The 13,958-nt window shown below is 33.5% G+C and overlaps 2 protein-coding genes across 3 annotated transcripts; both read left to right on the plus strand.

The window, feature by feature from the left end:
• Positions 1 to 297: 297 nt before the first annotated feature.
• Positions 298 to 2,348, plus strand: LOC129309101 (two-component response regulator ARR6-like). Of its 2 annotated transcripts, none has more exons than XM_054950480.1 (5): positions 298 to 722; positions 817 to 893; positions 991 to 1,068; positions 1,192 to 1,262; positions 1,891 to 2,348. In XM_054950480.1, exons 1-5 carry the CDS (start codon positions 569 to 571, stop codon positions 2,159 to 2,161), a joined length of 651 nt encoding a protein of 216 aa, XP_054806455.1. In that variant the 5' UTR covers positions 298 to 568; the 3' UTR covers positions 2,162 to 2,348. The 2 variants fall into 2 exon arrangements, with proteins under 2 accessions (XP_054806455.1, XP_054806454.1); XM_054950479.1 differs by having other exon boundaries at positions 300 to 722; positions 1,189 to 1,262.
• Positions 2,349 to 10,392: 8,044 nt separating this feature from the next.
• LOC129308027 (protein EDS1L-like) lies at positions 10,393 to 13,505 on the plus strand. The gene is made up of 3 exons (XM_054948988.1): positions 10,393 to 10,782; positions 10,893 to 11,684; positions 12,637 to 13,505. The coding sequence occupies exons 1-3, from the start codon at positions 10,408 to 10,410 to the stop codon at positions 13,333 to 13,335; spliced, it is 1,866 nt and encodes a 621-aa protein (XP_054804963.1). The 5' UTR covers positions 10,393 to 10,407; the 3' UTR covers positions 13,336 to 13,505.
• The last annotated feature ends 453 nt before the right edge of the window (positions 13,506 to 13,958 follow it).

Genomic DNA, 13,958 nt, shown 5'->3' on the forward strand with positions numbered 1-13,958 from the left:
AGAAAGATGGTGAGCCACATAATTATCTATATAAATGATTTCTTATATATTAAATAGAAAAATTATTATTATTATTATTTTAACATTTTGCAATCAACGTCACTTTTTGTCAAACAAATAGGACAGGACAAGGGTAATGCTTATTTTGAAGAATAATCAGGTGAAATGTAATTCAATGTAATTATTAATGACGAAAAATGAGAGAATTTGTTTTATCCATCCACATCAAATCCTGTGAAGGTGCGCGTCATTTTTCAGGATTTGTTAGGGGTAATTGTGCGGTGGGGACTGTGAGGAGCACAAAGAAAACGAGAAAAGATATGAAAAGGGGGATATTGAGAGAGAAGGAACAGACAAGAGGTGGTGGCGTAATCCTGTCTCGTAGATTTGCAAAGATCTCTCAGATTTGGATCACCCGAATCTCTTCCCTTTCCTGTCAATCAAACCTCTACCATCTCTTGCCTCTTTTAAAAACTTCTCCTTCCTTTCCCTTCTCATTTCATTTCGTCTTCCCACTTTCTACTTCTCATTTCTCGTTTCGTCCAAAGCATCCGTCTCTACATCGGAGATGACCATCGCCGGTGACCTTTTCAGGGTCAATTTGCCTCAGGTCCTGGATGAATCGCCTTCAGGTTCTCAGGAACTCCATGTTCTAGCCGTCGATGACAGTCATGTCGATCGTAAGGTCATCGAACGCTTGCTCAAAATTTCTTCTTGCAAAGGTAAGATATCGATCCTGTTCCTTCCACAGAGGGTTTTTTTACTTTCTTTGGGTTTCGATCGGATTGTGAAGTTGCCTGGTTTGGGAATCTGCAGTGACGGTCGTGGAGAGTGGAACCAGAGCTTTGCAATACTTGGGATTGGATGGAGATGAGAACTCCATTGGCTTTAATGTAAGGATATGTGATTTTGGAAGACTAGTTACATTTACGGCGTTATTAATATTTGGAATTGAGGCTGACCTTGTTACTTGATGGCTGTGGTGGTCAGAGTGCGAAGGTTAATCTGATCATGACGGACTATTCCATGCCGGGGATGACAGGATTTGAACTTCTTAAGAAGATCAAGGTTGGTAGTTCTTTTTACTTTCTATCAAGACTTCCCTTCTTTTCTGCTATAAGTTCTGAAGAATCCATTCAAACTGTAATTCATAGCTAACCTTTTGCTCTTATCGTGTGTTGTTTTCAGCAGGAGTCATCTATTTTTAGAGAGATTCCGGTGGTGATCATGTCTTCTGAGAACATTTTGACTCGAATTGATAGGTATGTTTCTGAATGATTGAACAATTTCTTGCTAGTTTGTCGCGTGAACCGATCTTCTTAATTAATTTGATTATATTCGATTTCATTGTATGATGTGCCTTAAGCATCTAAAATGGTAAAATTTGAATTGTAAGTGGGACTTTGGTAAATCAAATATACGTTTGACTAACACGATTTGATGATGTCAGAAGCATGTCTCCGAGCGTAACCTAACGTGTTTCTTTTGATTTGCATTCCTGGCTTCAATTATTGATGCATGATTAAATCCAGATTCTATTTCTCTGATAGACAATTGTATTGTACAAGCACTCTGCAACTGTTGCTATTATAGTTCTTTCACATGGTATGTTTCTTTTAACCAATTTTAAATAATTAAGGAACTGTATTGTACAAGCACTCTGCAACTGTTGCTATTATAGTTCTTTCATATGTTATGTTTCTTATAACCAATTTCAAATAATCAAGGAACTTCACTTGTATTATGTTCTTTGTCAAACGCTTTGGTATGACACGTTACGGCTGGCAATATAACCACATTTTGACTATGCAACAGAAAATCAATCCTGCTGAGATAATTTTGTTTGTTGAAAATTTCCATCTAACAATTCTTTATGCTTTTGTTTGTCAGGTGTTTGGAGGAAGGAGCAGAGGAATTTCTATTGAAGCCAGTGAAGCTATCAGATGTGAAACGCTTGACTGATTTCATCATGACAAGTGAAATGAGGAGAAAGGAGAAAAGATCTCAAAAAAGAAGGCGATCCGATGATCACAGTTCATCTCCATCTACGCTGCAATCAACGAAGTGTAATCCCTCTGATTCATTATCAGCTCGATTGTCACCATTGTCACCGTCTTCCATGCCCTCCAAGAGATCTAGATTACAAGCAGATATTGATTAGTGCATTCTTTGTCTCCGTTTGCCCTATACGTTATTCGTGTCCCGGAGCCTCTCGTGTAGACACACTAGCCGTAAAAGATTTACTGATGGTCCTAGAGTCACGATTTTTGCCCCCACTAGCGGATGTCGCCTCTGTAAAGATGAGTTTTGTTACAAAATTAATAAAAGTATTTTTTTACACGGTGATACTTCAATTTCTGGTAACATTTCCGTCTATAAATTTTGTGGTTGCTCCCTGCAACTTCATGTTATCATCTATGATCTGCCCCTCATTGAGACCTGGGGGCTTAGGTTGCCCAAGGAATCTTGTGCGTGCAACCACCGTCATCCCAACTAGCTAGCATCCCAAATTTTTCAGGATTGTTTGCTGAGTTAAGCGGGAAAGGCTTGATTTTGATTGATGGGACAAACAGCGAGGCTTTGCCTTTTAGGGATCCTCAAACAGCACCCAATTTCCCACTTGCAGTCCTACAGCGTGATAAATCACCGTTTTGTACTGGACAGACACAGCTAAGGTTAACGCGGTGAATGACGATCGTTTAACTGTGTCTCTGTTAGATACTTGACCAATGCCTGTATACTATATCTATAATGGAGTCAGAGAGAAGCAGGCAGAGAAAAATTTGGACCGTCCAGATTTAATCTGGATGGTTCAGATTTAATAATTTTATTTTTATATTTTATTTATATTTTTAAATTAAAAAGTGTATGAAAATTCTAAAATTTTTTTAATAAATATATTAATCAATTTAAAAGTTCATATTTAATACAAATAGTTTAAAATTAATTTTAAATTATTTTAACAAATTACACCGTGCAGAATATATTTAAAAAGTTAATTTAAATTTTTTATATTAAATTTAAAGTATCTATATTAAATATAAACTTTTAAATTGATTAGTATATTTATTAATTTTTTTAAAATTTTTATATATTTTTTAATTTAAAAATATAAATAAAAAATAAAATAAAATTATTAAATTTAAATAATTTAGATTTTTTTCTGTTTCAAAGAGGCAGAGGAGGCTTCTCTCCTTTGAGAGGAGCCCACTCCATCTATAATATCTCTTTTCCTTCCTATTACGCCAAGTAATTTTCTAATTCAAAAGATATTATAAAATCTGAGTCACTTTGAAATCATCATTGAAGACAGTTAAAAAGCTGAAAAACTAGTAAGAAAAGAGGGAATCAGTAATAGGAGCAAGCACATGGGAATAGCTTGCTTCACTTCATTGTGGAAGCAGGGGATCTGAGAGCATGTTTGGCTAGTTGTTTGGATGAGGGGGCTGCTTCGTTTGTATTGCCCTTGTCAGTGACAAATTGTTTGTGAAGTCAATTGGTTTTAGATCTTAGTTATGAGTAATGTACACGATATTTTTAAAACCTTCATCAGTCTAGTTCAATTCAAATAATGAAGCAGCATTGTAGCTACAATAAAACTAAAAGCAGAAAAATAAAGATTTGAAACACCGGGGTGTGAAGAAAAACCAAGCGTGTGAACTCAGAGAGAAAATCCTCCAAAGCATTTTATGAAGTTAGAGAATGAAGGAACCGAGCTTTTGTGTGATCTGCTCATTTACATCTGCATGGCAAGTTTAGAAGCGAAATACACTAATGAGATTGACTCCAACGAGACTTACAGTTTGATGAACTAATATTCTAATTTTTGCAGTGAGAGGTGTAAGACTGTCTTAAAGTAAAACTTAAATTATCACACTAATCATAGTTAATCAAGCACTAATCAAAAAAGGTTATCATATAGCAATTAAACTAAATAAATCCTTAGTATGTATTTTCACAAATTATTTAAAATTAAGGGATCCTAAGTTTTTAAAAATATTTCAAGAGCTCACACCATTCAATTAAAAATGTGCGAAAGCTTAAGATTGATTAAGCATTAAGAAACACATTTCAAGAATTTAAGATGGGAGAAAAACTTTTCCTCTTATTTTATCTCCGTGCCCTACTCCACATAATATATATATATATATATATATTCACTAATATAACACTTGGCTATTTAAATCCCTCCTAACTGGTAGCGAAGAGTCAAGGTTTCAATCACATTTATTATAATGATTAATACCTAGTCATCATACTTTATATATTACCTATTCATCAATGGCTCATCAAATGCATAAATTTTTCTTTTCATTCATATAATATCAACTACTTACCTTTGGACATAAAAATTATAAGGGGAGACCATAACAATATTCAAGTTATCAAATCAAGCATATAATATAAACATAAGCATCAAACCACATTTTTAAGGGCCCAAAATACATTTTCACCTAACACAAAACTCATAATGCAAGTGGATCAAGAATATATTATTCTACTTGACGATATCATAAATTGAATAGACATATCAAAATAAAAGCGAGGGCCTACAGAAGTGATTATTATCACTTAGCCTGATGCTCCTTTCCTTTGTTATTTTCAAATGAGTTAGCTCTTGTAATATGTTAAAAGAGAGGGTCAGAGAGGTGAATATAACCACTCAATAATCAAGGTACATCTAAGTTATACAAATACATAATAATTAATCATGAATGTAAGTGGCCAATAAATTCATCAAGATAACCATGTAAACAATCATATCAAGTTTATGCTAATTAGATTAACATCTAACTCATGTGAATAATCTCAAGAATAAAGTCAAGTACAAAAATTGGTACAATTGCCCGCAAGTACTGAATGTTCCGACAAAATTGGCACAAGTGGCCATATATACATTGTTCACATATATGTTTTTATTTTCATAATTACAATCATAATCTCAAACATAGCCATCAATCACTCAAATGGCATAATAATAATAAAATGCATTATCAATTTCTTCCTTACATTCCCTCTTATTTTCTCTGACATGAAATCCATGGGCTAATAATTGAAAGGGATCGTCCATGTGGTGAGACTACTTAGGATCTTAATCATATCGTGAGGGGCTATTAGGCTACGATTACCTTACTCACTTATGAACACGGTTTTCCTCAAATCACACATTATGGAGTGTCATATTCAAAACTCTAGGTAGGTCAGTAGGGTTAAGTCCCTTAATAAAAACAAGGCCATAATACTTTAAAAGGTAAGTATTAGCCATAACGCTTAGAATTATCAATTAATAGCTAAGTGTCATATGCATCTTGCACAATTACTAGCTCCTTCACTAAGGCGAATTCCCATGATATAATCATGCTCATGAAAAGACGTGTTTCAATACCTCTCATATATATAATTCATAACTATCCCACATATCTATCAATACTCTTATTCAACAAGTATCAAGAATCATCATATTTCAATCATGCCTCATGTATTGATTTTCATATTACGATATAAATCATATTAACATCATATAAAACCTTAACATGCTCATACACAATTTATAATCATGTATAATCCATAATTTATAATTAGGAGTATGCACATCATCATCAATCCTCAATTTCATTACTCAAATCATATCACATTATCTCACGAGAGCATAAATTAATATTAACAATTCACATTACAAGAAAGTTTTCATATCCATTTTTTTTTCCACATACGGCTATCATACTCAAATTCTTTACATGTATCACAATTAACTTAGTCACAAATTATTGGATCTCAATAAGGCCACATAAGCATTACAAATAAAAATTTCAAAATTTAAATATATATATATATATATATACATATTCATTTGTTTCACAAACATAAATAATTAATTAACACACAAATGCATAAAATAGATTTTCTTCAATTACATCAATCTTTAAAAGGTCAAAGGTTACCCTTTAAATTACAACAACTTTCAAACTTTTCAAAGCTTGATTGGTGCCAAATAACAATTAATCTATAGATAATTATATCACAACATGTCAATAATATTATTAATGCAATTTTCACTCAAATTCCAACACTAAAGTATTTTTTTTCCAAACCTTAGTCTTAGCCTCTTAAATTTTAAAATTTAATTTCATATACTTGAACCTATCAACTTGGTTTAATAGCTTCCTTCGCAATAGTTTCATTAAAGTTTGACTAAAGTCATCTTTCAAACAATTTTCTAATATCAAAATTTCTCTTTTTATTTTCAAAAATTCCAACCTAAAAATAACTAAAAATTATAAACTTAGTTTCAAGCCTAGAATCATCATTTTATAACCTTGATAATATATTTATACTCCCAAATAATCCTCTAGTAGTTAATAAATCAACTTATAATTTTAAATTTACCAAAACTCTAACCATAAGAGTTTATGGATTAACTCAAAAGCCTCAAATTTTAATTTTATCAATAAAATAATGCTATAGAATATTTATTATACTATCAACAACCTCAATAACTATATTTATTCATAAAAAATTTATCACTATTTCAAACCTAGATTTTGCATAATCTGAAAATATAAAAATAAAGAAAAAATATGATTAAAAAATATTTAGAATACTTATATCATTTTAAAATACTTAAAATTTTATTTAAAATATTTTATTATGGAGCTTCATTTTTTAATTCAGCTCCCTATGGCCAAATGAAGAAAGAAGGAAAATGAAGAGAAAAGAGGCGTGTTTTTTTTTTTTTTTTTGAAGTGTGAGTCCCACAGCAGAATTCTCATTATTATTATTATTATTATTATTATTATTTATACACTAAACACACACACGGAATTTCCGTCCCCCCTCTCTTAATTTTTTTTAATTCAATATTCCTTTTCCTTCTTCTTTCTTTTTTCTTTTTTAATAATAATATTATTACTATCTCTACTTTCTAAAAAAATCATAATTTAAAATTTTATCTAGATTAGATCCAAATAATAATCCCCTAACCAAAAATTATTTTTCTCTAAATATTTTTTTAAAAGTACTAATTTACCTTTAATTAGCTTAATTAATTTTGGGTTAAATTTTGAGATATTATAAGAGGTGCCGGCATTTAATGTTCAATCGTGTCTTAAACATGATTGCCTCTAATAATATGTACCATCTAAGTGGATTTTATATGGATGTTATATTGTTCTCTACTCAAAAATAGCAAGAAATTTAAAAAAGATAAAAAAGAGATCCTATTTAGAGCTGTTGATTAAGGCTGAATCCGTTAGGCCAACCCTTTAGGCTTGACAAAATTTAGGGTTGAGCTGCTCCTTTAATCTATAAAATGATAAATTAGGCTTCTTAAAATAAAAGGGTCGGCCCATTAAAGTCAAGGCCAACCCATTTAAGCCCTTATATATATATATATATATATATTAGTTTTAACATGATAAAAAAAATTAAATATCATTAAAGGTTTAAAACCTAATTTCATTTCATTTGACTCTCAAGTGGGTTCTCATTCCTTCTCTCTTCAATTGATCCTTTAGACTTCAACTCAAAAGGAAGAATCAAATTATATTAATATTCATGACAATAATGTTAGCAAAGTTTAATTATTATCAATGCTGATTTTATGATATTGTTATTTTTTGTTAGACTTAAATTTATTATTATGTGAATTGTCTTAAATTTGTTTATTTTATACTTAATGTTATATGTGATAACTTTTTGTAATTTCAAATAAATATTTTAAATTAAAAAATAGGGTCAAGGCTTTGAGGGCTAAGGTCGAGATGGCCAAAATGAAGTCCCAAGGTACAATTAGACTTCATAAAATTAGCCCGTTTAAATCCTGAACTAGTCCTAATTAACAACTCTAATCTCGTCCATAAAAAACATACTGATTATTTTCATCTCCATTTTATTTTTGTAAACATTCCGGCCTTAGCTCCCTTTTTTTGGGAGAGAATATTATTCAAGGACTTGCAAAAAAAAGTTGTAATCAGAAAAGGACCAATATAATGTGAAATTGCAATTAAATTTTCTTCACCAATCACCAAAATATCCTTCCCTTACTGCCACCCACCATGTCCGTCACCGGAGTTTTGGCGTTTGCAAGTAGTAATTCAGCTTATAACTTGTGAAAATTCAAATTATGATTTATTAATATTCCAAAAACAAGTATAGTCAATTGAATTATGATTTATCAATATTTAAGTTGCAACTCTGCTTGCATATCATCATAGAGCAGTGACTCATTTAAGGGTCTTTATAAAACTAAATTTCTCAATGATTAATAGTTCTGATTTATCTCTGCATAAACATACACTAAAGATTAGTGCATCTGTAATGCTTCTTAGGAACATTGACCAAGCTTCATGATTACGTAATGGTGTAAGATTACAAATCATGCAACTTAGCAAATGTGTAATTGAAGCAGTAACACTAAATGGTTCTTTTCGAAATCAAAAAGTTCTTATATACGAAATGAATATGAATCCTTCAAAAAGTATAATCCTTTTTCTATAAAAAGAAAACAATTCTCAATCAATTTTTTTTCTTTTTTTCTTTTTACAATGACAATAAATAAAAGTGAAAGCCAATTACTATACAATGTTGGTCTTTATCTATTAAGATTAGTTTTCACACATGGCTAACTGTATGTTACAATTTCTAGAGTTAGAAACATGGATGGGTTGAGAATATTGATTCATGACACTAACAAATAACCTAAAACAACCATTACCTATAGTCTTTTTAGAGATCTTCTAAAACCTTCAAGCTATAAATGTATGATCTTTTTTGTGAACTTTGTTTTTGAACTGCCCATGTAGTGAAGAATAACATCCCTAATAAACGTTTTTTGCCAGGTACTATAAATTTTGTTGAGCAATCGATTATTTCCGTGCATATTATGGTAATAGTTATATGAAATATGCTATTATTATTTAAATTTGTGTCTTTTGAATTGACAAACCCACGCAATCTACATGATTGTGGCTAGTTTACCAAATATGCTAAGAAGACGTTGGTCAACTATTATTTTTGTCCTCATGATTTTGGGGGTTCTGCGAAACCACCTTTTTTCCCCTTCCCTTTGTCCCCTTTCTTCTTGGGTCACGGGGCAAGGTTTTGAAGAATTTTTTATGCCTTACTAGATATGAATACATGCGTGTGTGAATATCTCCCAATTGTTTTTCTATAAAATTTCTCAAGAGATGAATGGAAAAAATGAAGCCTAAGAATTGCATTCCCTTCAACGAAAATACAATGAAACAAATGCATATGTACCTATTGTTTATTATCCTTTTGCATTTGAGTTGGACAGAAATAATCGTAGCATTTTCCCGGAGAGATCCAAGAAAATTGGAGGTGGACCCTCTGGCAGTAATGAAAGTCCTAGTGCAAGGCTTCGAGGAAAAACAATAATAAAAAGGAAACAAGCTATATATCTTTTTGTTAATGAATTGCACATTCTTTTCTTTTGCAACTCTAGTAGTTACTGACACCGTGACATTTCCAGGAAATTGCCAGGAAAGTTGCAGTCGGACTTTCGTGGCCCTAGATAATGAATTAATGACCAAGACACTTTTTCTGTGATGGGATACAGAATTAATTTGATTTAAAATGTTTTATTTTATTAAAATGATTTTTAAATTTAATTGAAATAAGTGTAATTTATTAGATTATTATATTATTTTAAATATATTTATATTAATTATTAAGATTTATAAAATAATTATACTTTTAATACTTTGGTTAGGTTAAGTCTTATAAATGACATCTTAATTTATTTTAAAATATTTATTTTATACAATTGATATTGATTTGCGTTTTTTTTTTTAATGTTTCTACTCTCTTCCTTCCTCTTTCCTATTCTCTTTCTCGTATTTTCTCTCTTTTTCCTCCCCCATCCTGCATCATTTTGCCATAGACTTTTCTTTTACGTCTTTAATTTCCTGCTTCACACAGGTTTCTTCTCTATGGTTTATCTCACAGAAACATTTCTCCAAGCTCCTTAGAGAAGAGAACCACAAATTTTTTGAATTAAAATCAAGGAGCCCAAATAATAGCAGTAAATGCTAAATTCTGTCGTAGGGGAAGTAACCAAACAATGTTTTTAGTTTAGGTAGATTCTGTTGATGATAATTAATTAATAACAATAATAGTCATTATATTTTACTTCTTGACGTTTTAGAATGGGCGAGGTTTGTACCTTCCAGTTTCCGCGAAGGTTAGCGATTTTATTTATTTAATTATATTTCTACGGCTAGTAGAATTATTCGACACGCTTATCTTGTCTTGTTGACTAAACAATTCGTATTCGTAATTTCGTGTGTTTTTTTGGAATCAACTCAGCCCCAAGTCTTTTGGTCAACTTAATTCAATGCCATGCTCAGCATCCATCGCTATGTTATTTAAATCCCATCGAGCTCCACCATGAAGCGCTCACAACACAACACAAGACATTCAGAGAGCAGAGAAATGGCAAGCGAGAGAATTGGAGACGCCCTTGAGATCGGAGAAGACCCAATCATGAAGGCATGCGAACGCGCCTTCAAACCTCACAAAGGCAAGCCTTTTCTCACCGAAAAGCACCGTTCCGGCACTTTTTCTGAACTCATCTTCATCAGCTTCGCTCCGAACTGGTCCGTCTCTGATTTCTACGCTGATCAAACTTTCGGCAACACCAAAATCGATCTCTCCGTCTTTCCCTCACTCAGAAGCATTGGTAACGACGAGCCTGCTCAGGTCAACAAAGCCTTCTTCACCAGATTCGAAGCCATATACAACAATCAATCCTTCAAATCAGAGGTACTTCCAAGTCAAACAAAGTCAACCAGCTACTTCAGCTTGCCAAATCAACGTTGTTTGTTTGTTAGTTTTCTGGTAATTAACTGATGAGTTGTGACTTGAATATGCAGCTGGACAAAGCTACGAAAGAAGAGAAGAGAATAGTGTTCACGGGCCACTCCTCGGGCGCTGCGATTGCGATTCTGGCGACATTGAGGAAATTAGAGGAAGACCGGAAACTAACGAATACGAAACCCAACCTTCCTCCTGTCTGTGTGACTTTCGGATCTCCTTTGGTCGGGAACCATATATTTTCTCACGCGACCAAACGAGAAAACTGGTCTCGTCATTTCATCCACTTTGTCCTGAGATATGACATCGTGCCGCGAATCTCCCTCGCTCCGTTCTTGTCTGTGGAGCGAACCATGGACCCAATTCTCCAGGTCCTGAGCCAGAAGAACAGATCCTCATCACCGGAACCGATCAGGTACTCGGAGTTTTACAACTCCGTGCTGAAGAACGCGGCGATGGTGACGAGCCATCGAGCTTGTAGTCTCATGGGAAGCACCAACTTGCTGCTGGAAACGGTGAAGAACTTTGTGGTTCTGAGTCCGTACAAGCCATTTGGGACGTTTGTGTTGTGCACAGGAAATGGAAAACTGATGGTGGTGAAGAACTCAGAGGCCGTGCTTCAGGTATTGTTTCACAGTGCTGTGTTGAGTGAGGACGGACAAGGAGATCAAGTGGCGAGGGAGAAGGTATTGCAGCATTTGAATTATGAAGAGGAACTTAAAGAGAGCTTCCAGATGCAGAATGTGGTTTATTTGGATAAGCTTGAGGAGGTTCCTTTGTCTGCAGGTGATTGTTCTAATAATGATAATGATGCTGCAAATGTTGACAGTGCCCTCAATGATCTTGGACTCGTAAGTCACAAAACCCTCCCTTTTCTCTTAATATCATTTTATTGGTTGGTTCGTCTGATATATATTCACTTTCCAGTTTTAAATAAGTGTCGGTGGATGTAAATCGAAATGGGGCTGTGACAACTAAATTCAAAGGAAGTAATTAATCCAACTTAAGTGCCAATCAATTTTAAAATATCAATAAAGTCCCATACATTTTTTTTTTTTGACAAATCTGATTGTAAATGAATTGACTTAATTAAGTTAAATATATCATTAAAATTTAAAAAATAAATTGAAAATTCATCAGTTTAAAATTATAAAATTGAAAGCCAAATATATAAATTCTTATAAAACTATTAAAATAACTACTTTGTTACTTTTTAATTCTAAATATTAACATTTGTGTTTCCTTTTAAATGTGAAAAAGGAGTTATAAATACATCATTTCTAAGTTGCAAAAAGGGAAAGTACACTTGCAAATCCATGGAATTATAAATACATCATTTAATTGGCATTTTGCAGTGCTTGAGACTTAGTTGTTATTCTCCAAAATGTAAATGGGACTGACAAAGAAAAAGGAAAATACAATTTGTTAGTATAAAAAGAAAAAGCGAGTCTTGTACGATCTCATTCTATATTTATATGTTGCTCTCTTCAAGAATACATGATTAATGACCGCAGAAAATCTTAATTCACTGGGCACTGCTCTATTTTTTGAGAGTTTTAATGAAGACAAATAGTTGAATGGCCATTTATTGTTATTATGTACTGCATTGAACGAGTTTTACACATGCATAGTCTTATATAGTATTCTCAGTTACTAAACTAGGTAAGGCAATTACCGGTTAAGCACTGATACTAAAAATACAAACCCCCCGTGAATTCAGAAACTGAGAATACTGTCAGATTTGTGGTCCATAGTCTTGATTCTGCATGAATCTAACAGAACGCATGACGTGTGGGATTTCAGGGAACGAGAGCGAGACTGTGCCTGAGAGCTGCGGGGGAGCTGGAGAAACAAAAGTACAGAAACGAGGCAAAGATAGACAAAGTGAAAGCTCAGGCAACAATGAGGGAGCTTGAAGATTACAAAGAAGTGAGTAGAATCCAAGGAGTGGGATACTACGACGCGTTCAAGCTTCAAAAAGATGAGAAAGACTTCAAAGCGAATGTGAAGAGGCTAGTGCTGGCAGGCGTGTGGGACGAGATCATCGAAATGCTGAAGAGGTACGAACTACCAGACGAGTTCGAAGGCAAGGCAGAGTGGGTGGAGATGGGAACTCAGTTCCGGCGATTGGTGGAGCCACTGGACATAGCAAACTACTACAGACACTTGAAGAATGAAGACACGGGACCGTACATGGACAGGGCCAGGCCTAAACGATACAGATACACACAGAGATGGCTTGAGCATGCCATGAGAATGGAGACAGGGGCCTGCTCGGAGTCGTGCTTCTGGGCTGAGGCGGAGGAGCTGGTGAGCAAGACAAACAAGGGAGCGTTTGATAGAGAATTCAAGGAGGGGGTTGAGAAGCTTGAAGATGAACTCGACAGGTGGGGTGCGAGCGACGGGATTCTGAAGGATGTGTTGTTGGAAGAGACCACTTTTATGAGGTGGTGGAAGGGCAAGCTGCCTCAGGATTGCAAGTCAGGCAAATTTATGTGCTAGGCTGCACAAATATCTGCGAATTTCATTTCAGTTTCAGTCAAAATAATTTAGCATGCATCTCTTGCGTAGTGATTGCTGGGATGGCCACGGCTTTGTCGTTTTCCACGATTGTGTCATACAATATGTTATATATTATATATTCCGAGGTTAAATTCCTCGAACTTGTTTCCCTTGATTGAATTTCTGAGCTCACTACGCCATATAAAAACTTTAAATTAATTTCTGGAGACAGGCTTCTTTTTATTAGAACGACTTGCTTCAAGGTGAGGCAAGAGGAAGAACCGAAGAAGAAAGCGTCTGTATAGGCTTCTTTAAAAGAAAACTTCATGTATTTTTCTCCCTTTCTTCATATTAACGTACTTTTTCTATAAAATTAGTTTGTCTTTGTCGAATAAACTGATATTTTTATATACTATGTGAAGATAAGTTTCATTATTGATAATTCATTCAAAATGCTTCTCATATATTGTTCATTTCATATTGATATTGATATTCATTAACATTGGTTCCTTGCAGGTCAAGTAACCCACTAACACTTTGTAATTTATAATTGTAATTCAAAAGTTATTTTGAATATTAATTAATGGAATAGTACAACTTTTAATTTTTAAAGTTTGTCTCAA

Source organism: Prosopis cineraria, unplaced genomic scaffold, assembly GCF_029017545.1.
Source record: "Prosopis cineraria cultivar Desert tree isolate PC_DT_omini unplaced genomic scaffold, ASM2901754v1 PC4, whole genome shotgun sequence".
Lineage (NCBI taxonomy): Eukaryota > Viridiplantae > Streptophyta > Magnoliopsida > Fabales > Fabaceae > Prosopis > Prosopis cineraria.